Source organism: Coregonus lavaretus, assembly GCF_964263955.1.
Source record: "Coregonus lavaretus genome assembly, chromosome: 6".
NCBI classification, from domain to species: domain Eukaryota; kingdom Metazoa; phylum Chordata; class Actinopteri; order Salmoniformes; family Salmonidae; genus Coregonus; species Coregonus lavaretus.
The window spans coordinates 11,128,762-11,152,284 of record NC_139993.1 but is presented as its reverse complement, the minus strand read 5'-3'; the positions used below and the strand labels follow the sequence as shown (position 1 = coordinate 11,152,284).

At 41.5% G+C, this 23,523-nt stretch overlaps 1 protein-coding gene across 1 annotated transcript; it reads left to right on the top strand.

Annotated features, from left to right (window-relative positions):
* Nucleotides 1-1,310: 1,310 nt before the first annotated feature.
* On the top strand, nucleotides 1,311-22,651 carry LOC311130801 (two pore channel protein 2-like). The gene is made up of 19 exons (XM_084163599.1): nucleotides 1,311-1,532; nucleotides 2,398-2,480; nucleotides 2,803-2,917; nucleotides 5,181-5,309; nucleotides 6,517-6,633; nucleotides 6,838-6,956; nucleotides 7,588-7,689; nucleotides 9,108-9,234; nucleotides 11,636-11,840; nucleotides 12,116-12,260; nucleotides 13,063-13,248; nucleotides 15,341-15,405; nucleotides 16,776-16,863; nucleotides 17,128-17,197; nucleotides 19,433-19,652; nucleotides 20,274-20,364; nucleotides 20,704-20,817; nucleotides 21,264-21,376; nucleotides 21,799-22,651. The coding sequence occupies exons 1-19, from the start codon at nucleotides 1,410-1,412 to the stop codon at nucleotides 21,936-21,938; spliced, it is 2,352 nt and encodes a 783-aa protein (XP_084019725.1). The 5' UTR covers nucleotides 1,311-1,409; the 3' UTR covers nucleotides 21,939-22,651.
* The last annotated feature ends 872 nt before the right edge of the window (nucleotides 22,652-23,523 follow it).

Here is a 23,523-nt window from a genome sequence, read left to right as displayed (position 1 = left end):
GACCCGCCTCCTCGGGGCACTTTCTGTATCGCCCAGAGCTGACGAGGCGTTTGACAGGCAGAGGAAAGGTTGCGAATATGATTTTCTATCATATCTTACACATATTACTGTGTGCATTCCATATTTCAAACACACAAATATTGACATACTGATGTTTTTATTATTATTATTATTATTTTTATTTATTTTTTATTTTATTTTTTTAAATTATTTTATTTAAGGGGGCGGCGCCCTAGCGCCCTCTATCGGCCAGCCGCCACTGGCCTGGCACCTACTACCATCATAGCTGTGGGAAGTAGTTTGGGATTGTATGTTTTATTTTTTCCCACACTGGAGCATATGGTCTGCTAATACAGGACTATTAAAGGCCCAGTGCACTACTTTTATGAAAATATCCCCCCCCCCCCCCCCCCCCAAAAAAAACGATGATATATATTATTTTGTGTGTTTTTTATTCTGATTTTTCAGGGGGTTCTGCAGCACACACATCACCCCTACTTCCCGCGGCTATGACTAACATACACCATTCAAAGGCACTTCAATATTTTGTCTTGCCCATTCACCCTCTGAATGGCACACATACAGAAGCCATGTCTAAATTATCTCAAGGCTTAAAAATCCTTCTTTAACCTGTCTCCTCCCCTACATCTACACTGATTGAAGTGGATTTAACAGGTGACATCAATAAGGGATCATAGCTTTCACCTGGATTCATCTGGTCAGTCTATGTCAGGGTTCTTCAATTCCGGTCCTGGAGGGCCGAAACACTTCTGTTTTTTATTTCTACCTGGTAGTTAATTGACCTGGTGTCCCAGGTCTGAATTATTCCCTGATTAGAAGGAGAGGATGAAAAACAGAGGTGTTTCGGCCCTCCAGGACCGGAATTGAAGAACCCTGGTCTATGTCATGGAATGAACAGGTGTTCCTAATGTTTCGACCACTCAGTGTATAGCATCAGTTTAACTTTTAAATGATGTTTTCTCTCATTCGAGTGCTGTACGGACCTTGAGTTCTCACATTCGGCCAACTCCACTCAGGCCATAAAGTTTCCTTCCAGCGCGGTCCTCTCTTCTCCGCTATTTCCGCTAAAATTGTCACATGACAGATAAAAATCATGGCATAAGGCATTCACTTCACAATCTTTCTGTGATCGTTGAAAAAAAGACTGTAGGCTACTCCATCCTCCGATTACGACAGGAGGTAAAAATGTTAACATGCCTCCAATTCGTCAAGAATGTTTGATATTTGAGGAATGTATATGTAGCAGACGCAGTAACGTGCAGGAAAACAGGAGTTATAATTATTTGGGGACGACTCCCAACTCAATCACGGGATATCCTGCTAACTGGAGCGAATAGTTGATCTAGGCCTACGAAAGAGGAGAAAAGTACATTTTCAAGGGAAATGTAATGCTCAAAACAATGTCTGAACCAGATAAAAAGGAAATAACTCCAGAAGAGGCGCCTGAAAATGGAACGCGGATAACAAACATTGGAAATACATCTAAAACTGTTAATGGAAAGACAAAGGATGTAAGTGATACTTTGTAGCCTATTGCTGACATATCACTTATTGGTGCTCCGTTACATTTCCAAGTCGATACATTATATAGTATTTTCTTTCTGTCTCTGTCACTGTCTCATCACATGACCTCCTACTTAAGTTGTTTGCGTTCGTGCAGAGTACCGTATGTGCATAGTTTTATAAAGTTGTTCTAGGTTACTGTAGGCTATGTGTATTGTTCGAAATCATGATAATAATGCATAAAATAGTCATGCATCAAAAGTGCATCAACTATAGGCTCGCTTACTGGCATGGCAATAATCAGTTTTGTCTCAGCCAATACATCACGCTTGTTTTTCCATTAACGTGTAAAGTATACATGTAATCAACATGTTTGTATTTCCCTGTATTGCGCAGAGCCTTTGCCCCTTGAAATTAGAATTTTGGTTCATTACACACTACTTAATTATCTTCTGTGATTTAATGTGTTGCCTTGACACTTATCAGACTATGTACATTATACATAGTCAATGTCCCTATTTGCTCTATTGCTTTGACATCAACACGGATCCCACCCATATGGATTCATATGATCATAAGCTGTACCCATTACATGACTTGACCTGTTGGGATCACACACTTCATTTTTCATCCAGCGCCTGTATTTTTCATGCATTTTACAGTAGGAGTGCTGATTTGGGATCACAGTTTTGGCTTTTACATGGACAAGTGGGAGCTGATCCTAGATCAGCATTCCTACCTTGAGACACTTAATACAAAACAGTAGGGTCTATATGTATAATCTAGATATGGCTATGATATTGCATATATATTAAAGCTTTATTTGTGTAGAATATTCACCAGCTGCTTTTCTTGTCTGTGGGGGTGCTCCAGGATTTTGACCTTGCAGCAGTGTACCTGTCAGACGCCCAGTATAACAGGAACATATTTTTTGACACAACACCTCAAGCTATAAGGTAGGTAGAGATGGTTATGTTTAATGATGTTAGGTTATAGTTGTTGCCAGAGCATTCAACTTGTTGAATACATCCAAATAGACAGAGCATGTATTAGAATAAATAAAAATAGATAGAATCTTGTCACTTGTAGCTTAAGGATAGCAGTAGAGGTAGTCCTGCAATCATAGGCCGTGTTTGTAGTTGTGTGTGTAACAGTATAAAACATAAATTTAAAAAAAGACAGTCATCAGAAAGAGAGAAAGAGTGGGATATCTATGGTTGAAGATATTGGATAATTCAACTGACATATGGATTCTGGTTGTTGTTTTTTCTTCCACAGATTGTACTTGCTCTATAACCACTGGGGGTTGCAGATCTTGGTGTATGCCTTCATCATAGTGGACCTGGCTTTGGCCATCTTTGAAGACCCAGCAGTTGTTCCTCTGCCAATATGGGTAGATATCCACAATGATATTCCTCTCAGCTTGGTGCAATTCTCAGTCTTTTTAAACGCCAATGTTTTGGCCCAGAGATAATGAAGCATTCCATGCAGTATGCTGGAGTGTTTGTCTCTTGAAACCTTTACTAATAACCCATTTTCTTTAGGCTTGTTTTATTGCTCTTTTCATGTTTTAAATCTATCCACAGTTGTCCAACAGTTGTATTATGTGTAGCACTGTGTGTGACCTCTGTTTTTTGATGAGAGTACCAGGGTCGTGTTCAGTAGGCCTAGGGCACGTTGCAGAAATGTTCTGAAACAGAAATATTCTTATTGGACAAGTTCATGTAGCCCCTCTGTTTCAAAGCATTTTTTCCTGTTTGCGCCAAATGAACACCACCCCAGTCAAACTTGGTTGAATTGCTAACAATTGGTTGTGCATATGTACAGTGGGGGAAAAAATGTATTTAGTCAGCCACCAATTGTGCAGGTTCTCCCACTTAAAAAGATGAGAGAGGCCTGTAATTTTCATCATAGGTACACGTCAACTATGACAGACAAAATGGTGGTCCTCTGTAGCTCAGCTGGTAGAACACGGCGCTTGTAACGCCAAGGTAGTGGGTTCGATCCCCGGGACCACCCATACACAAAAATGTATGCACGCATGACTGTAAGTCGCTTTGGATAAAAGCGTCTGCTAAATGGCTTATTATTTTTATTATTATTATTATTATTATTATTATTAAAATGAGGAAAAAAAATCCAGAAAATCACATTGTAGGATTCTTAATGAATTTATTTGCAAATTATGGTGGAAAATAAGTATTTGGTCAATAACTAAAGTTTCTCAATACTTTGTTATATACCCTTTGTTGGCAATGACACAGGTCAAACGTTTTCTGTAAGTCTTCACAAGGTTTTCACACACTGTTGCTGGTATTTTGGCCCATTCCTCCATGCAGATCTCCTCTAGAGCAGTGATGTTTTGGGGCTGTCGCTGGGCAACATGGACTTTCAACTCCCTCCAAAGATTTTCTATGGGGTTGAGATCTGGAGACTGGCTAGGCCACTCCAGGACATTGAAATGCTTCTTACGAAGCCACTCCTTCGTTGCCCGGGCGGTGTGTTTGGGATCATTGTCATGCTGAAAGACTCAGCCACGTTTAATCTTCAATGCCCTTGCTGATGGAAGGAGGTTTTCACTCAAAATCTCACGATACATGGCCCCATTCATTCTTTCCTTTACGCGGATCAGTCGTCCTGGTCCCTTTGCAGAAAAACAGCCCCAAAGCATGATGTTTCCACCCCCATGCTTCACAGTAGGTATGGTGTTCTTTGGATGCAACTCAGCATTCTTTGTCCTCCAAACACGACGAGTTGAGTTTTTACCAAAAAGTTCTATTTTGGTTTCATCTGACCATATGACATTCTCCCAATCCTCTTCTGGATCATCCAAATGCACTCTAGCAAACTTCAGACGGGCCTGGACATGTACTGGCTTAAGCAGGGGGACACGTCTGGCACTGCAGGATTTGAGTCCCTGGCGGCGTAGTGTGTTACTGATGGTAGGCTTTGTTACTTTGGTCCCAGCTCTCTGCAGGTCATTCCAGAACCCCCCGTGTGGTTCTGGGATTTTTGCTCACCGTTCTTGTGATCATTTTGACCCCACGGGGTGAGATCTTGCGTGGAGCCCCAGATCGAGGGAGATTATCAGTGGTCTTGTATGTCTTCCATTTTCTAATAATTGCTCCCACAGTTGATTTCTTCAAACCAAGCTGCTTACCTATTGCAGATTCAGTCTTCCCAGCCTGGTGCAGGTCTACAATTTTGTTTCTGGTGTCCTTTGACAGCTCTTTGGTCTTGGCCAAAGTAGAGTTTGGAGTGTGACTGTTTGAGGTTGTGGACAGGTGTCTTTTATACTGATAACAAGTTCAAACAGGTGCCATTAATACAGGTAACGAGTGGAGGACAGAGGAGCCTCTTAAAGAAGTTACAGGTCTGTGAGAGCCAGAAATCTTGCTTATTTGTAGGTGACCAAATACTTATTTTCCACCATAATTTGCAAATATATTCATTAAAAATCCTACAATGTGATTTCCTGGATTTATTTTTCTCAATTTGTCTGTCATAGTTGACGTGTACCTATGATGAAAATTACAGGCCTCTCTCATCTTTTTAAGTGGGAGAACTTGCACAATTGGTAGCTGACTAAATACTTTTTTTCCCCACTGTAATCTTTTCCTGAATTGATAGTAGCCACACGTTTTTTTCTCCCTCAGGTGACCTCAGTGATCGAGCTTGTCTGTCTGGCAGCCTTCACTGCTCGGCTCGTGCACTACGCCAAAGTCATCCCCCGGGAAAGGTTTTGGAAAGACCCCAAGAACATCTGCATCTTTGTTATCATTTTGGTAGGAGCAACTCAACTACTGCAATACAATTATTTTTAGGTGCAGGAATAATGCACAGGGGAACAGCGGACCTCTAATTTCTTATCTTTATTATTTTTCAGCCCTGGTATACTCAAGTTTAAGGCGTGCATATTACCCTCATGTTCTTTAGTGCAATACAATATAGGACAATACAACTTTATTTCTCCAACTACTACATCGGAAATTCCTTGTCTGCTCTGCTCCTACCTCTCCTCACAAGACATGAACACTAGGGTCATTGGGATCCAGTGCTTTTGATTCAGTATGCATCTCTATCAAGGTACACATACCTAAATAATACATTTTAATTTATTAGAATGATTTTATCCAGCGACAGCTTATACATATTCTGTATATATGAACAATGCTGGAATCAAACCCACAACCAAGGTATTACTAACATGTATTAGTCTGGGTCGTTGAAAGAAATCGCATACTACTTTGGCCAAGAAGGAATTGGGAAACTCACCCAGTGACTCGGTGTAGCAGCATTTGAAGTAACTGTATTACAAGTTGAGAATGTGCTGAGAAGTGCTTTGCACATTGTTGTGAATAAACCTTTAGCCCAAAGTTTCCCTGTGTCAGTGATTCTCAACTCCTAGTTACTTCCTAGTGTTAACGCTATAACTCGGTTTGATTCTGAATAAACAAATGACTCATTTTGAGTGCACTGTTGTACACCGCTAACTCCTGTATTGACCATATATGCAAACATGTATTGATAGCAGTAGATATAGATAGTATATGGCAGCTATAGATGGTGAAACATATTTCAATGTAAATTGTATGACTGGGGTGGTGTTGACTTTTGATTGAGCAGTGTGTGGAAAAGTGGAGCCCAATGTTGGAATTGGTCTAGCTTCAAGCCGTCATGCTACTAGACCAATTCCAACTTCCAACACTGGGCTCCACTTGAGTTAGTTTCTGTGTGAGAATTGCTATGAAATAATAATAAAAATGCTGAATTGCAAATCAACCACTAGCCATTACTCTCACCCACTTCAGGATTGGATAGATGGAAACAATATGACTACAATACAATAACTACACTAAATCTATACAATCTACTTTGATCTCCAGGAGTCGTTAGAGGTCAATTTTGGAATTTAGCATACAACTTTGAGTAACTACTCCCCCATTACAAAGAAACAAACAGGGTACTAATTGAAGTTTTTCCCTTTCTCAGCTCTCACTTGTTGACATGATCATTTATGGGGCGTTGAAAGCCACAGGTTTCTACGCTGTCCGCTGGTCGCGGGTACTGAGGCCCCTCCTACTGGTCAACATCACTGAGGGACGACAGGTAAAAACTCTCTCTCCTTTTTTCTCCGTCTCAGTTAATGTATTGTCTGTCTGTCACACACACAAACATCATCTTCCCCCTGATTCAGGGGGGTTGGGTTAAATGCGGAAGACACATTTAGGTTGAATGCATTAAATTGTGCAACTGACTAGGTATCCCCCTTCCCTTTTATCACTCACTCACATTCTCTCTTTTTTCCTCTAGCTCCGGAGAGCATTCCGAAGCATCCGAAACGCACTGCCTCAGATCCTCTATGTCTTCCTGCTCTTCATGTTCAGCGTGCTCATGTTCTCACTCATGGCCCTCAAACTCTTTGGGAAAAGGTAAGTCAGGATCAGGAATGTCCTGTAGTCATATGGGCATATGTTTGCCAGCATTGTAAGCTCTAGAACAGGGGTGATCATCTTGTCTTCAGAGGACTGGTCTGAGTGCAGGCCTTTGTTCCAGCCAAGCAGTAACACATCTGATTCAACTAATCAACTCATATATATCAATACTTTTTATTAGTTGAATCAGGTGTGTTCATGCTGGGTTGGAACAAAAGCCTGCACCCATGCCGGTCTGATATATAGTTGGCAAGCAAATAATTATTACCAAATGCGTAGCACTTCATAAAGTTGCACTGAAAACTACTGTAGTTTCCTCTATAAGAGCAGGTCTAGGATCAGCTATTCTATCCCAATTCCCAAACCTAATCTTAACCATCAGAAAGAAAAGCAGTGCTCTGAGGGGCTATGTCATCCTACACCAGCCTTGTGTGGTTAGTAGAGCACATCCATCCATACTTCCTGTTTGCAAAGAGGGAGGGGACTAGGATCAAGTTGCCCTTAGACACTCATCCAGGGTCATTTCTGCAGTTGACTGGCTAATGGTGAAGGTTCATGTTTTTGAGGGGGGGGGGCATTGTTGTTGGACGTAATGCAAACCAGATTTGTGCTGCTTCTTCCTCCCTAGGGACCTTAAAACAACAGAGGGACGCCCCTATTTCACCAACTATCTGGAGATTGTCTTTGATCTCTATGTCCTAGTCACTACTGCCAACAGCCCAGATGTCATGTGAGTACCCTGGATATATCCACTATCCAACCATATTCCTTCTGCTTTTTATTATGAATTTATTGTGATAATTTTATATTTATGCTTTTTGTTATGAAATCTAATAAGATGTGAATGCTTCTTTAAAGCTAGAATCCTTAATTGAAAAAATAACAAAGCTGTCACCACACCTCTGGTAAAAAGCCTAGGAATGGGCATGAAGAAATGTAACCACTGTCAAATTCCTAGACAGAGCTATGGATGCAAGGGCTGACCATACACTATATCACAATTATAGTTTTAACCATGTTTTGAAGCTAGACAGTATTTGTTTACATTGTTTCTACTCCAATGTTTGTAAACAATCTTATATTTTGGGTTCTGATGGAGTATGACAGTTGGACTAAGCTCATGAAGTTATTTCTTTAAGAATCAATGGGTATATATAATTCATTTATAAGTCCAACAATGGATGTAGCATTTAAGGATTATAGCTTTAACTGTATGACTTTTAATTTGTAGTGCAACTTTAAGTGCAACGTCCCCTTTCTATATACACTCAGTGGCCAGTTTATTAGGTACACCCATCTAGTAGCGGGTCGGATCCCTCTTTGCCTCCAGAACAGCCTGAATTCCTCGGGGCATGGAAACGTTGCTCAAGGGTCCTAACGCGTGCCAGGAAAACATTCCCTACGCCATTACCCCACCACCACCAGCCTGTACCGTTGAAACCAAGCAGGATTGAGCCATGGACCCATGCTGCCTACTCCAAATCCTGACTCAGCATAACGCAACAGGAACCAGGATTCGTCGGACCAGGCAATGTTTTTCCACTCCTCAATTGTCCATTGTTGGCGATCGCGTGCCCAATGGAGCCGCTTCTTTTTGTTTTTAGTTGATAGGAAAGGAACCCGGTGTGGTCGTCTGCTGCAATAGCCCATCATTCTCAGTAAACCCTAGACACTGTCGTGCGTGAAAAGCCCAGGAGGACGGACGTTTCTGAGGTACTGGAACCGTCGCGACTGGGACTGACGATCATACCACGTTCAAAGTCGCTTAGGTCACTTGTTTTGCCCATTCTAATGTTCAGTCGAACAGTAACTGAATGCCTCTATGCCTGTCTGCCTGCTTTATATAGCAAGCCACAGCCACGTGACTCCCTGTCTGTAGGAGCAAACCATTTTCTTGAACGGGTGGTGTACCTAATAAACCAACAACTATTTTGCTGGGAGTAGATTATGCTTGCATTGATGGTGACACGTGGTGGTTTTTGCCTACTGAAGTTGAATAAACTGGTTGTTAGTCGCTCTGGATAAGAGTGTCTGCTAAATGACTAAACTGTAAAATATCTCATGAGTAATTTAATTGTTTAATCTTTAATATACAGACACTTACGTGGACAAATCTTGATGTATTTTTGTCTTTATTTCCCCACGTAGGATGCCAGCGTACAACTTCAGCGTTTTCTTTGCCGTGTTCTTCATCATCTATATCCTCATCAACACGTACATCTTCATGTCGGTGTTCTTGGCGGTCGTGTACAACAACTACAAAAAGTACCTGAAGGTAAAGTGGGCGGACAAGACAATGATATAAGCAATTTCTTCGCAGATTTGCTCCTTTTGTTGGTTCTGATATGGTTTGTTCCATTCTGTGTAGCGCGTGTCTGAATGAGCTAGTAGAACATCGCATAACTTTTGTAGGTTGTTGCTTAAAGGTAGCTATTTTGAGTGCTTCTGTTATGGGTTTATTATGCAATTCAATATTGGTGACTTTAAAATGTATGTAGCCTTGGCTTGTGCGAGACGGAATGGCTCATAGAAGCAGGAGCCTATCTCCTGTGTCTGTAGCTTAAGGCAGCTTGGTGTACAAGTACACCCCCCAAGAAAGGACGCTGGTCTATCACAGGGCCTTACACTCAAATCTCCGTAATGCTAAGTGCCAAGCAGAGACCCATCAGGTCCCATTTTTACAGTCTTTGGTATGACTCCGCCGGGCATCGAATTCCTAACCTTCCAATCTCAGGGCGGACACTCTAACCACAAGGCCACTGAGTTGGTGAGAAAAGTGAGTGGCTGATAATTGTGTGGTGTCAAAAAGGACTCATTATGATATCTACAGTGGGGAGAACAAGTATTTGATACAATGCCGATTTTGCAGGTTTTCCTACTTACAAAGCATGTAGAGGTCTGTAATTTTTATCACAGGTACACTTCAACTGTGAGAGACGGAATTTTAAACAAAAATCCAGAAAATCACATTGTATGATTTTTAAGTAATTAATTTGCATTTTATTGCATGACATAAGTATTTGATCACCTACCAACCAGTAAGAATTCCTGCACTCACAGACCTGTTAGTTTTTCTTTAAGAAGCCCTCCTGTTCTCCACTCATTACCTGTATTAACTGCACCTGTTTGAACTCGTTACCTGTATAAAATACACCTGTCCACACATTCAATCAAACAGACTCCAACCTCTCTACAATGGCCAAGACCAGAGAGCTGTGTAAGGACATCAGGGATAAAATTGTAGACCTGCACAAGGCTGGGATGGGCTACAGGACAATAGGCAAGCAGCTTGGTGAGAAGGCAACAACTGTTGGCGCAATTATTAGAAAATGTAAGAAGTTCAAGATGACGGTCAATCACCCTCGGTCTGGGGCTCCATGCAAGATCTCACCTCATGGGGCATCAATGATCATGAGGAAGGTGAGGGATCAGCCCAGAACTACACGGCAGGACGTGGTCAATGACCTGAAGAGAGCTGGGACCACAGTCTCAAAGAAAACCATTAGCAACACACTATGCCGTCATGGATTAAAATCCTGCAGCGCACGCAAGGTCCCCCTGCTCAAGCCAGCGCATGTCCAGGCCCGTCTGAAGTTTGCCAATGACCATCTGGATGATCCAGAGGAGGAATGGGAGAAGGTCATGTGGTCTGATGAGACAAAAATAGAGCTTTTTGGTCTAAACTCCACTCGCCGTGTTTGGAGGAAGAAGAAGGATGAGTACAACCCCAAGAACACCATCCCAACCGTGAAGCATGGAGGTGGAAACATCATTCTTTGGGGATGCTTTTCTGCAAAGGGGACAGGACGACTGCACCGTATTGAGGGGAGGATGGATGGGGCCATGTATCGCGAGATCTTGGCCAACAACCTCCTTCCCTCAGTAAGAGCATTGAAGATGGGTCGTCGCTGGGTCTTCCAGCATGACAACGACCCAAATCACACAGCCAGGGCAAATAAGGAGGGGCTCCGTAAGAAGCATCTCAAGGTCCTGGAGTGGCCTAGGCAGTCTCCAGACCTGAACCCAATAGAAAATCTTTGGAGGGAGCTGAAAGTCCGTATTGCCCAGCGACAGCCCCAAAACCTGAAGGTCTGTATGGAGGAGTGGGCCAAAATCCCTGCTGCAGTGTGTGCAAACCTGGTCAAGATCTACAGGAAACATATGATCTCTGTAATTGCAAACAAAGGTTTCTGTACCAAATATTAAGTTCTGCTTTTCTGATGTATCAAATACTTATGTCATGCAAATTAATTACTTAAAAATCATACAATGTGATTTTCTGGATTTTTGTTTTAGATTCCGTTTCTCACAGTTGAAGTGTACCTATGATAAAAATTACAGACCTCTACATGCTTTGTAAGTAGGAAAACCTGCAAAATCGGCAGTGTATCAAATACTTGTTCTCCCCACTGTATAACCAACTCATCACTTTCCCTAGGTGGGTGTTAGTAGTCTAAAATCTCCTTTGCTTCATCTTCACTGATCTGAGGTTATAGGTCAAGTGAAGTCACTTCACCCATGTGCATTGGGGTGAAGTTTCCTCTAGGTACAGGTCTAGGATCAGATTCCCCTCCCCTCACCCTAACCTCAACCATTTGTGGGGAAAATGCTACACTGACCCAAGATCAGCGTCTAGGGGCAACTTCATCCTACTCCTATCCTATGTACCCAATCAGGAAGAAGTACGGCTGCTCGTCAGGGCCAAGAGGCACAAGATGGTGCGTGCCTTTGGCGTGCTGCAGGAGAGGAAGGGAGAGGAGGAGCCTGTGGTAAGCCAGGCCTGTTGGAACCAGCTTGTGCGGTTGGTCCAGCCGGACATCAGCAACGCCCACAGGGAGCTGCTGTGGAGTGTCTCCGACGACAACAATAAAGGCTGCATAGGTGAGTGGGTGGAGTCTACGTCACACAGAGACCCACACGAAGATGTTACATGCTGACTAAATTGCGGATTGCAGATGACTGCCAGATCTCACAACACCTGGATAGGTGTTTAATATGTCAGCTAACATCCACATCATATGATATAGCCATCTGAAGCCCGAATTCCCAGTCACTGACATAGTACAGTGGAACGCGACCATAGTGTAACCCAAGCAGCACCTTCTTTGAGCTGAAGCCTTAATTGATTCATTTCATCCATCCATTCACCTGTGCAGGAAAAGTGGCATTTGTTCAGCTGGCGGACCTCCTGAACATCCAGGTGATCATGATGAAGTCACGGCCTCACCCCCTCCAGACATGGCTACCCTCTCTCTATCTCTCCTCCCCCAGTCGTCTAGTCTGCCGCATGGTCCAGCACAGGTGAGTGCAGCCAATGAGTGTAGATGTTACTCAGCAGACGTACAGGGAAGAGGTTTGGGGGAGCGTGTGAAAGTATCTGAAAGTGTGTATATATATGAAAGTAATTCAGTGTTTCTCAACCAATTCCTTGGTAAACCTCATAATGACATCTTTTTTAACTAGTTCTTGTTTGTAGTGATATAACTCCAATCACTTTTGCCCGCTATTTACTAGATTCCTTTCAGCGTCAGAGCCGTGGTATAGTGGTAACATATACAACTCCCTACTGGAGACCAGGGTTCAATCCCTCCCTCTACCCTTCTCACTGTTTCTCCCACTTGCGTGTTTAAACACCTAAAAATTACTTTACAAAATCTAAACTTCATTTTCGTTGATGCATACATCAGTTTGCTAGACTCCTTTCTTTGCATAAGATAACTTTAAGAACCATTTGGTACATTTTGACTTTAGTATTTGACTGGTCATTGGTATTTCCAGTATTTGTGTTTTTTCCTGTGGGAACAATAAAGTTTATTTTCCATGTGAGCCTTGAAACTTTACAAGAGTTGTAGAATGTGTGTTAATTTTATGACGTTTGTGAAAGATGACTTATAAACGTTCACAAGTCACTACATTATATAATGCTATACCTCTAAAATATAGTCCAGATAGCTAGAACATGGTTGACATGAACATTGTTGACTTGAACATGGTTAACTTAAGACTAGAGTGTGGGGCAGCTGTAGTGTGTCTGTGTGCGCTTATATACGTGTAGGTCTCATGTATATCTTTGCGTGTTTCTTTCCGTGTGTGTAATATCCAGGGCGTTTGTGTACACCTACGACCTGATCATCCTGGTTAACGCAGTGTTCATCGGCCTGGACGAGGACGACCCGCTGATAGCCAACGTAGAGTGGGCTTTCCTGGTCCTCTATCTCCTAGAGATCCTCCTCAAACTGTACAGCTTTGAACCCCGCGCCTTCTTCTCCAGACACCAGTTCTGGAACTGGTGAGAAGCCCAAGCATTTTTGTCCGGTTACGCGGGCAGCGATTTAAGCCTAGTCCTGGACTAAAAAGCATGCTTACTGAAGAATCTCCATTGAGCTTTCTTTTTAGTCCAGGACTAAGCTCAATCTGAATCTGGGAAACCAACCCCTTATGTAGCCAGTAGTAGTATACAGTGGCTTGCAAAAGTATTCACCCCACTTGGCATTTTTCCTATTTTGTTGCCTTACAACCTGGAATTAAAGTTTGGGGGGGTTTGTATCATTTGATTTACACAACATTCCTACCACTTTGAAGATGCAAATATTTATTTGGGAGTGAAACAAACAAGAAATAAGACAAAAAAACAGACAACTCGAGCATGCATAACTATTCACCCCCCCCCCCGGATGGGTTCCGCTGGTGTACAGCGATCTTTAAGTCATACCACAGATTCTCTATTGGATTGAGGTCTGGCCTTTGACTAGGCCATTCCAAAACATTTAAATGTTTCCCCTTAAACCACTCGAGTGTTGCTTTAGCAGTATGCTTAGGGTCATTGTCCTGCTGGAAGGTGAAACTCCATCCCAGTCTCAAATCTCTGGAAGACTGAAACGGGTTTCCCTCAAGAATTTCCCTGTATTTAGCGCCATCCATCATTCCTTCAATTTTGACCAGTTTCCCAGTCCCTGCCGATGGAAAAACATCCCCACAGCATGATGCTGCCACCACCATGCTTCACTGTGGGGATGGTGTTCTCGGGGTGATGAGAGGTGCTGGGTTTGCGCCAGACACAGCGTTTTCCTTGATGGCCAAAAATCTCAATTTTAGTCTCATCTGACCAGAGTACCTTCTTCTATATGTTTGGGGAGTCTCCCACCTGCCTTTTGGCGAACACCAAACGTGTTTGCTTATTTTTTTCTTTAAGCAATGGCTTTTTTCTGGCCACTCTTCCATAAAGCCCAGCTCTGTGGAGTGTACGCCTTAAAGTGGTCCTCTGGAGAGATACTCCAATCTCCACTGTGGAGCTTTGCAGCTCCTTCAGGGTTATCTTTGATCTCTTTGTTGCCTCTCTGATTAATGCCCTCCTTGCCTGGTACATGAGTTTTTTTGGTGGGCGGCCCTCTCTTGGCAGGTTTGTTGTGGTGCCATATTCTTTCCATTTTTTAATAATGGATTTAATGGTGCTCCGTGGGATGTTCAAAGTTTGGGATATTTCTTTATAACCCAACCCTGATCTGTACTTCTCCACAACTTTGTCCCTGACCTGTTTGGAGAGCTCATTGTTCTTAATGGTGCCGCTTGCTTGGTGGTGCCCCTTGCTTAGTGGTCTTGCAGACTCTGGGGCCTTTCAGAACAGGTGTGTGTGTGTGTGTGTGTGTGTATATATATATATATATATATACACACATACTGAGATCATGTGACAGATCATGTGACACTTAGATTGCACACAGGTGGACTTTATTTAACTAATTATGTGACTTCTGAAGGTAATTGGTTGCACCATATCTGTGGTACGTGCATATCTGAATACATATGCACGTACCACTTCTCCGTTATTTATTTTTTTGAAACAAGTTATTTTTTTTAATTTCACTTCACTAATTTGGACTATTTTGTGTATGTCCATTACATGAAATCCAAATAAAAATCCATTTAAATTACAGGTTGTAATGCAACAAAATAGGAAAGACGACAAGGGGGATGAATACTTTTGCAAGGCACTGTACATAGTATAATTTGTTGTTTTCCCTTCAAATACTTTGAGCATTTGATTGAGCCTGCCTGGAGTGCCATGCAGGGGATGGGCAGGGTCTGCACTTTTGTGACTATTCCATTGGTTCCATTGTGTCAGGCAAGCTCAATCAAGCACAGCTAAAGCACAGAAAACCAATACTATTTGAACCCAGGTCTGGTCAATATTAGAAGCAATGTTTTATGTTCCCCTTATGCCATGTAGATGCACCATCCCTAATTCTGTGACCAAGGCTTGCTTACTTAAGAGTGGTACTAGCGGATTAGGTATATGATGATTGAATTGCAATGAAAGGAGACCGCTTCTGCTTGGTTTAATTACTTGTGTAGTAATATCTTCCTTACCACTATCCACACAGGTTTGACACCATCATCGTCATCACTGCCTTAATAGCTATGATCATCAATTCAGCACTGAAATTATGTAAGTAAAACCTAAATCTGTGTCAGGGAAGGGAAAAGGGATACCTAGTCAGGTCTTCCGCATTTAACCCAAACCCTCTGAATCAGAGCGGTGTGGGGGGCTGCCTTAAGTGACGTCCATGGCATCGGCGCCCATATTTCTAAGTTTGAACATCTAAAACCAAAATGGGCCATGTTCCTGGACACAGACCAAACCTAGTCCTTGATTAGAATTACATTATATTCTCCATTGAGCATGGTTTTTAAGTCCAGGATTAGGCATAATCTGTGTCCGGGAAACTGGCCCAATATGTCTTTAAATCTAGCACATTGTGTTATCATGGATGACTTCCGCTCTTTACTCACAAACAGTAAAGGTTATTTTTCTTTGTTAAGGGCTCTGCAGCAGTGTGCCTGCATTGCAACCATCAACGTTTTAGGCCTACATTTCCGATTGTAGACCACCATGCCATTGAGACAGTATAAAAAATGACAGTTAAGTTATTAAGGCAAATACAATATACAACTTAATTGTCCATTTTGTCTGGGGTTTACTGTTCCCCATGAGCCCCCTTCTGGTGGTGATGGCGGCTCATTGTTAATGTTGGCTGCTGTTGACCATTGAGCTAACATTGGGGTTTTACATTATTTCAACGATGTGCTGGCTCTGGGGAGCAGGAGTGGAAGGTCACCCATAGTAAGCCTCTCATTGGTTTGTTGGAGTCATCCTATTGTTTCTGTTGCCCATATCTTTGTCTTTTTCATGTATTATTTTAAACCTATTGAAGATTGTCTGTTGAATGAGGAGTCGTCATCATGTTTCATTTGAAAATGAGCAAAAGTACAATGAAAGACAAAAATAAGATGGTACTTTATTAATGTTTTTTTTTATAGATGACTCTTGATAGATACTCAAATTAAATTATTGAAAAATCAGTATAGTATATAATTTTACATTTGAGTAATTTAGCAGACGCTCTTATCCAGAGCGACATACAGTTAGTGAGTGCATACATTTTCATACTGGCCCCCCGTGGGAATCGAACCCACAACCCTGCCGTTGCAAATGCCATGCTCTACCAACTGAGCTACACGGGACTACACATAATGACCTACATTGGTAGTGGGTGGCATACTTTGGCGATAGATGAGGTTTTTCCTACTTTTAGGAGCTTGTTGAAAAGCGCTATAAATCAAACATCTGCTTCCTATGTTGACTTGGGATAATGTTTATTTTCCTTGTCCTTTTTTCATTATGCTGTCTGGTACACTCTACTACAGCCTGTTTTGGAACATCGGTAACTTGCAGCATAGAACACATGCATGTAAAATGATTTTGCCCTCCGAGTCTGCCTTGCGTTCATGTTGTGATGTTCATGTGTTTTGTCCCAGCTGGAGGCTACACCAGCCGTCAGATCCTGGACATTGTGTTCATCCTGCGCATCCTGAGGCTCATACGAGTGGTGGACAGCATCAAAAGGTTAGGAGGTCAAGGACTTCCATTTCCTGTATGAACTGGGTCTGGTGTGTGTGTGCGCTCATGTACGCATGCATGTAAGAGAGTTTCAAAATAAAGATGTGAAACATTATCAAACCGTTTCCCTTAACTGCCAGAGCTAGTATCTGCAGTAGCTACTGTGACAAAATGAATTTGCAGAAAGACCTATACAAGTCAGATATGGTTGATTTGATATTCTCATTCATAGACTTGGAACTCATATTCTTCCTGATCTTTCTCCCTCAGGTTTCGTGCCATCATCAACACCCTCATCAAGATTGGACCGACGATACTCACATTCGGACAGCTCATCGTCGTAAGTTGTTTGTGTGTAGTTAAGTAAAATTTACACCAAGAAGGGAATGTGTTTATTAAGGATATTTATGGACCAAAGTGTGACCCTATTCCTGCATATTGAGCTTAAAGTGCCAATCAGCAGTTGAAACAATACCAAAGTGTACTCGCCACTGTTTCACTAAAAAGCTGAGGGATAGGGCTGGAGAAATGTAACCACTCTCAAATTCATAGACCAAGCTATGGATGCAAGGACTGACCATCCATGATATTGTAATTATAGTTTTAATCATGTTTTGAGGCTATACAGTGTTTGTTTACATGTACTTTGTTTACAAACATTGGAGTAAAACAAGCTTATATTTTGGGTTCTAATGGGGTACGACCGTTGAACTAAGCTCATGAGTTTGACGCTTGTAAGGGAATCGGATGATTTCAAATGTCAAGATGAATCAAATTCCCAATCTATCAGCTGTGTATATCCAGCTATAATATGCCTCAACCCCAAATGAATGGAAAAGATAAGCGCCACACAATTGTAGTTCTTATCTCTTTCCTTCATTTTGGATTATGCCATACAGCTGGATCTACAAAACAGATGGTCTTGGTCATTGACTCATATTTAAATTACACTGAAAACATCAGACAATTGATTTTGGAGTGAAATGTCCCTTCAATATTTAATCCTGTGTTGCAACTGATGACTGATTGACTACATAGTTGTCCCATATACAGTACATTCGGAAAGTATTCAGACCCCTTGACCTTTCCAAATTTTGTTACGTTACAGCCTTATTGTAAAATGGATTAAATAGTTTTTTCCTTCATCAATCTACACACAATACCCCATAATGATAAAGCAAAAACAGGTTTTTAGAAATTGTTGCAAATTTATTACGAATAAAAAACGGAAATATCACATTTACATAAGTATTCAGACCCTTTACTCAGTACTGTGTAGAAGCACCTTTAGCAGCGATTACAGCCTCAAATCTTCTTGGGTATGACGCTAAGTGTGGCACACCTGAATTTGGGGAGTTTCTCCCATTCTTTTCTGCAGATCCCCTCAAGCTATGTCAGGTTGGATGGGGAGTGTCGCTGCACAGCTATTTTCAGGTCACTCCAGAGATGTTCGATTTGGTTCAAGTCCCATCTCTGGCTGGGCCACTCAAGGACATTCAGAGACTTGTCCCGAAGCCACTCCTGCGTTGTCTTGGCTGTGTGCTTAGGGTCGTTGTCCTGTTGAAAGGTGAACCTTCGCCCCAGTCTGAGATCCTGAGCGCTCTGGAGCAGGTTTTCATCAAGGATCTCTCTGTACTTTGCTCCGGTAATATTTCCCTCAATCATGACTAGTCTCCCAGTCCCTGCCGCTGAAAAACATCCCACAGCATGATGCTGCCACCACCATGCTTCACCGTAGGGATGGTGCCAGTTTTCCTCCAGACGTGACACTTGGCATTCAGGCCAAAGAGTTCAATCTTGGTTTCATCAGACCAGAGAATCTTGTTTCTCATGGTCAGAGTCCTTTAGGTGCCTTTTGGCAAACTCCAAGCGGGCTGTCATGTGCCTTTTACTGAGGAGTGGCTTACGTCTGGCCACGCTACCATAAATAACTGATTGGTGGAGTGCTGCAGAGATGGTAGTCCTTCTGGAAAGTTCTCCCATCTCCACAGAGGAACTCTGGAGCTCTGTCAGTGACCATCGGGTTCATGTTCACCTCCCTGACCAAGGCCCTTTTCCCCCGATTGCTCAGTTTGGCCGGGCGGCCAGCTCTAGGAAGAGTCTTGGTGGTTCCAAACTTCTTCCATTTAAGAATGATGGATGCCACTGTGTTCTTGGGGACCTTCAATGCGGCAGAAATGTTTTGGTACCATTCCCCAGATCTGTGCCTCGACACAATCCTGTCTCGGCGCTCTACGGACAAATCCTTCGACCTCATGGCTTGGTTTTTGCTCTGACGTGCACTGTCAACTGTGGGATCTTATATAGACAGGTGTGTGACTTACCAAATCATGTTGATCAATGGAAGCAGGATGCACCAGAGCTCAATTTCGAGTCTCATAGCAAAGGGTCTGAATACTTATGTAAATAAGGTATTTCTGTTTTTTATTGTTAATAAATTTACCAAAAATTCTAAACCTGTTTTTGCTTTGTCATTATGGGCTATTGTGAGGATTTTTTTTGAAATTTGTAACGTAACAAAATGTGGAAAAACGGACTGGGTTTGAATACTTTCTGAATGCACTGTATTTCTCAGGTGGTCTATTACATATTTGCCATGGTGGGAATGGAGCTGTTCAAAGGGAAAATCCGCTTTTTCGAGGCTAACTCCACTGATCCAGATAAGGCATTCTGTGGAAACCCCCTGCTCAAAAACTCAGCATTCGCCAAACACAACTACTGCAAGAACAACTTTAACAACGTGGTTTCCTCTTTTATCCTCCTACTGGAACTCACCGTGGTCAACCAGTGGGATGATATCCTTTTCAAAGCATGGGAAAATACATTGAGATATTAAGCTAAAACAATACTTTTTATGTGCTCTTGTGAAAATGTTGCTCCAAGATAGAAATCTTGAATCGGAATTGTAAGGTAAGCAGTGTTCACTGACTAAAACAGTCAAAAATAAATTACTTTACAGTAGGTTGGTAAGGAATACCTGGGATAGGATAAAGTAATCCTTCTACCCCCCCCCCCCCCCCCCCCCCCCCCAAAAAAAAAAATTGTAAAGTGGTTATCCCACTGGCTATAGGGTGAATGCACCAATTTGTGAGTTGCTCTGGATAAGAGCGTCTGCTAAATGACGTAAATGTGCCCTTGAGCAAGGCACTTAACCCTAATTGCTCCTGTAAGTCGCTCTGGATAAGAGTGTCTGCTAAATGACTAAAATGTCAATGTAAATGTGTGTAGAGGGTTAAACATACGTTGAAATTGCAATATAACTCTCTTTACTAAACAGTCTTCGTAGCTTATTTCAGGATCCAGACAACTGGGTAATTTCTCAGTGTTTCTCAAAGTTGCCAGGCTAACTTGACCATTCCTGACCATTCAGTGGAGAATTGTTACTATTTTATTATTTTCTTTAATGTTGGTCCCACTGCTGTCCAGCGGTTTCACCACAGTCACTCACATCTCAGCCAGGATGTTCTTCGTCCTCTTCCACATTGTAGTCGTCATCATCATTATCAAGTAAGAACAAGTCTCCTTTTTGAAATACTAAGAACCAAACAAACTTTTCTCAATGATACTCTATTGCTGAATAAAACATCGACCCCTACACCCCAGGCACTCCTGTAGATCTAAAAGGATTAGACAAGTTTAAGCAATATGGTAATAACTTAACTTTGCCTTTTGATTTGCTTGGTGGAATGTCCGCCATATTGCTTATACCCATCCAATAGTTTCAGATCTCCAGTGCCTAGGGGGCAGTGATAGGAATCAATTTGGAACCCAGCATAGTATGACTTTGTATTTGATAACTCACTCAATTCTCATAAAGAGCGAGTATCACATGCCTTTTTTCCTCAGTATTTTCATTGCTTTCGTCCTGGAAGCCTTCTTCGTGGAGTACACCGTGGACAGAAGTAACCTACAATCTTCTCTGGAAAAGAAAATTGAGGAACTGGAATTGGGCGTCAAACAGTACGTGCCTGATAGTTTTGCAATTGGAGAATAATTTGTTATGCCTTGGGTGGGCTTGATTTCGTATTGAGTCAGAGGGGTGAAAGTGTAGCATGCATAACTTCCTGTAGCCATGAGTCATGTTCCAAGCTAAACCACATACAGTATTCATGATGCACTGCCTTCAAATAAAGGGTTTGCTAATTGTTCATGTTAAAACAAAGGGTTTGCTAATTGCTTATTGGCCAGTAGATGTGGCAGACTGGGGGTGTGTTCAGTGAGGTGAAACGTTCAGAGCGTTGCAGATAGAAATGTGATGAATAGTTGATATGATTTCCTATTCAACATGACAATCATATCTACTCAATCTACGCAAAACATTTCGATCTGAACGTTCTGTAATGGTGTGTCCTCCTGAACAGCCATGTTTATCTTGTTTTATTGTGCTTTCTCTTTGTGCTAATCAGAGAGAAACTGGATGGAAACTTGGTGGATGCCATGGAAACGAACGACAATGATATGGGCACCTCTGAGTCGACCAAGGGAAAACCTGCACTCATGTTCAAGATCGCCTCTAAAAGTAAGCTTTGAGGAGAATTCATTGTAGCACTGTCTGAATCACCTGTATGGTGGTATGATACATTTTATACCTTGGAAATCTATGAATGTGTATGGAAATATATGCATATGGCAATTAATGCATTTTCAAATATTATGGCTGCTATAATATGCTATACAATGTTATGAATTCTGAATGCACAATCAATGCATCATAGAATCACATCGAATCATCATAGCTATACAGTATGTGATGAATTATGATTTACTACCTGGAAAAGGGTTATCAAAAACCTGGGTTGTTTTCAATAGGAAACAGCAAAAGATTTAGCAAAGGAAAATGTAAATCTGCGTTTTTGTTGGACAAGTTCAGGTAGTAGCCTACCTGAAAAGGGCCTTTTAACAATCTGTACTGACATCAGCTTTCTGCCTGCTTCCTCCCAGGATACAAAACTGTGGACGGTTTGTTACAGAGGATGTTTGAGGCGGACCTAGACCCAGAGGACTTTGCAGAAGACGAAGATTTCGTTCCCAATAACACATCGAATCTGAACTTCACAAATCCAACCTTTGATTCTGTATAGCCGTGGTCAGAAAGGGAATAAATACTCTAATTTAGCTTTCTGTTTTTATACTGAAATGCCTTATATTATCATGCCTAATGTATCATAAAAAATACTATATTTTATGAAATATTTCTAGAGGTTTATGTAAAACACAATTCACACTATAAACGGGTAACATTCCTCAATGTGATATTTAGCTCGCTATTTTTTCTCTTTCATATACTGCTTTTTGTAAATATCTTGACAACACAATTCACATTCATCAAAAATGAGATTTTATTCTTGTTTGATGATCTCTGTGTGAAGTTATACTCAAAGGAACAGCATTTGATAATCTATCATGAAGGGAAAACTGAAATGATATAAACTGGAATATCTACTGAGGTAATTTGCCGCAGCATAAAAGGTTGTTTCTATTGTCTGTTTCTTCTATTGGGAAATCTGACTCAAATACATGCTGTATGTAGAGACTTTACTCTGAACGATTTATATTGTCATTTATGGACAGTTTCCCGGATACAGATCAGGGCTTATCCTGGACTAAAAAACAAGTTCAATGGAGAATCTCAATTGAAATGGGTTTTTAGTCCAGGACTATGTTTAATCTGTGTCCAGGGAACCAGCCCTCGAAGTTCAGTCACATCCAACCAACCAACCTTCGATACAAACATTACTCTGTTGGCCTATGTACATCATTATTTCTCTATTAATAAAGCATACCAGCTAAGGATAAAAAAAAAAGCCTTTCTTGTGATGTATTATGTGCGACCAAACTAACATTTCATGTAACCAAGCATTAATTTACCAAAGACTGGTTTGCTCTGACATCATCAGTACAGGCACTTTCTTCACTTTTTCAATTAAGCTTTGGCTGTTTGGTGCATAGCCTACCCTACCTGACATGTGCAGAGTCTACTATGATTGGAAACGGTTGGAAAGCTACAGTGCCTTCAGAAAGTATTCACGCCACTTGACTTTTTCTACTTTGTTGTGTTAAAGCCTGTATTTAAACTAGATTACATTTAGATTTTTTTTTGTCAATGGCATACAAACAATACATTATGGGGTATTTTTACAAATTCATTAAAAATTAAAAGCTGAAATGTCTTCAGTCAAGTATTCAACCCCTTTGTTATTGCCTACATAAGTTCAGGAGTAAAAATGTGCTTGACAAGTCACATAAATTGCATGGATTTACTCTGTGTGTAATAATAGTGTTTAACATGATTTTTTTAATGACTACCTTGTCACTGTACCCCACACATAAAATTATCTGTAAGGTCCCTCAGTCGAGCAGTGAATTTCAACCACAAAGACCAGGGAGGTTTCCAATGCCTCACAAAGGGCACCTATTGGTAGATTGGTAAATATAAAAAAAAGCAGACATTTAATATCCCTTTGAGCATGGTGAAGTTATTAATTACACTTTGGATGGTGTCTCAATACACCCAGTTACTACAAAGATACAGGCGTCCTTCCTAATTCAGTTGCTGGAGAGGAAGGAAACCGCTTAGGAATTACACCATGAGGCCAACAGTTACAGAGTTTAATGGCTGGGATAGGAGAAAACGGAGGATGGATCAACAACATTGTAGTTGTTGAA

Excerpts from the sequence above, each read along its gene's own strand:
- LOC311130801 (XM_084163599.1), top strand. The coding sequence starts at position 1,410 with ATGCTCAAAACAATGTCTGAACCAGATAAAAAGGAAATAACTCCAGAA. Across the intron at positions 7,690-9,107 it reads GCCAACAGCCCAGATGTCAT|GATGCCAGCGTACAACTTCA; the intron begins GTGAGTACCCTG and ends TTCCCCACGTAG. Across the intron at positions 19,653-20,273 it reads CGTGGTCAACCAGTGGGATG|TGCTGTCCAGCGGTTTCACC; the intron begins ATATCCTTTTCA and ends TGTTGGTCCCAC.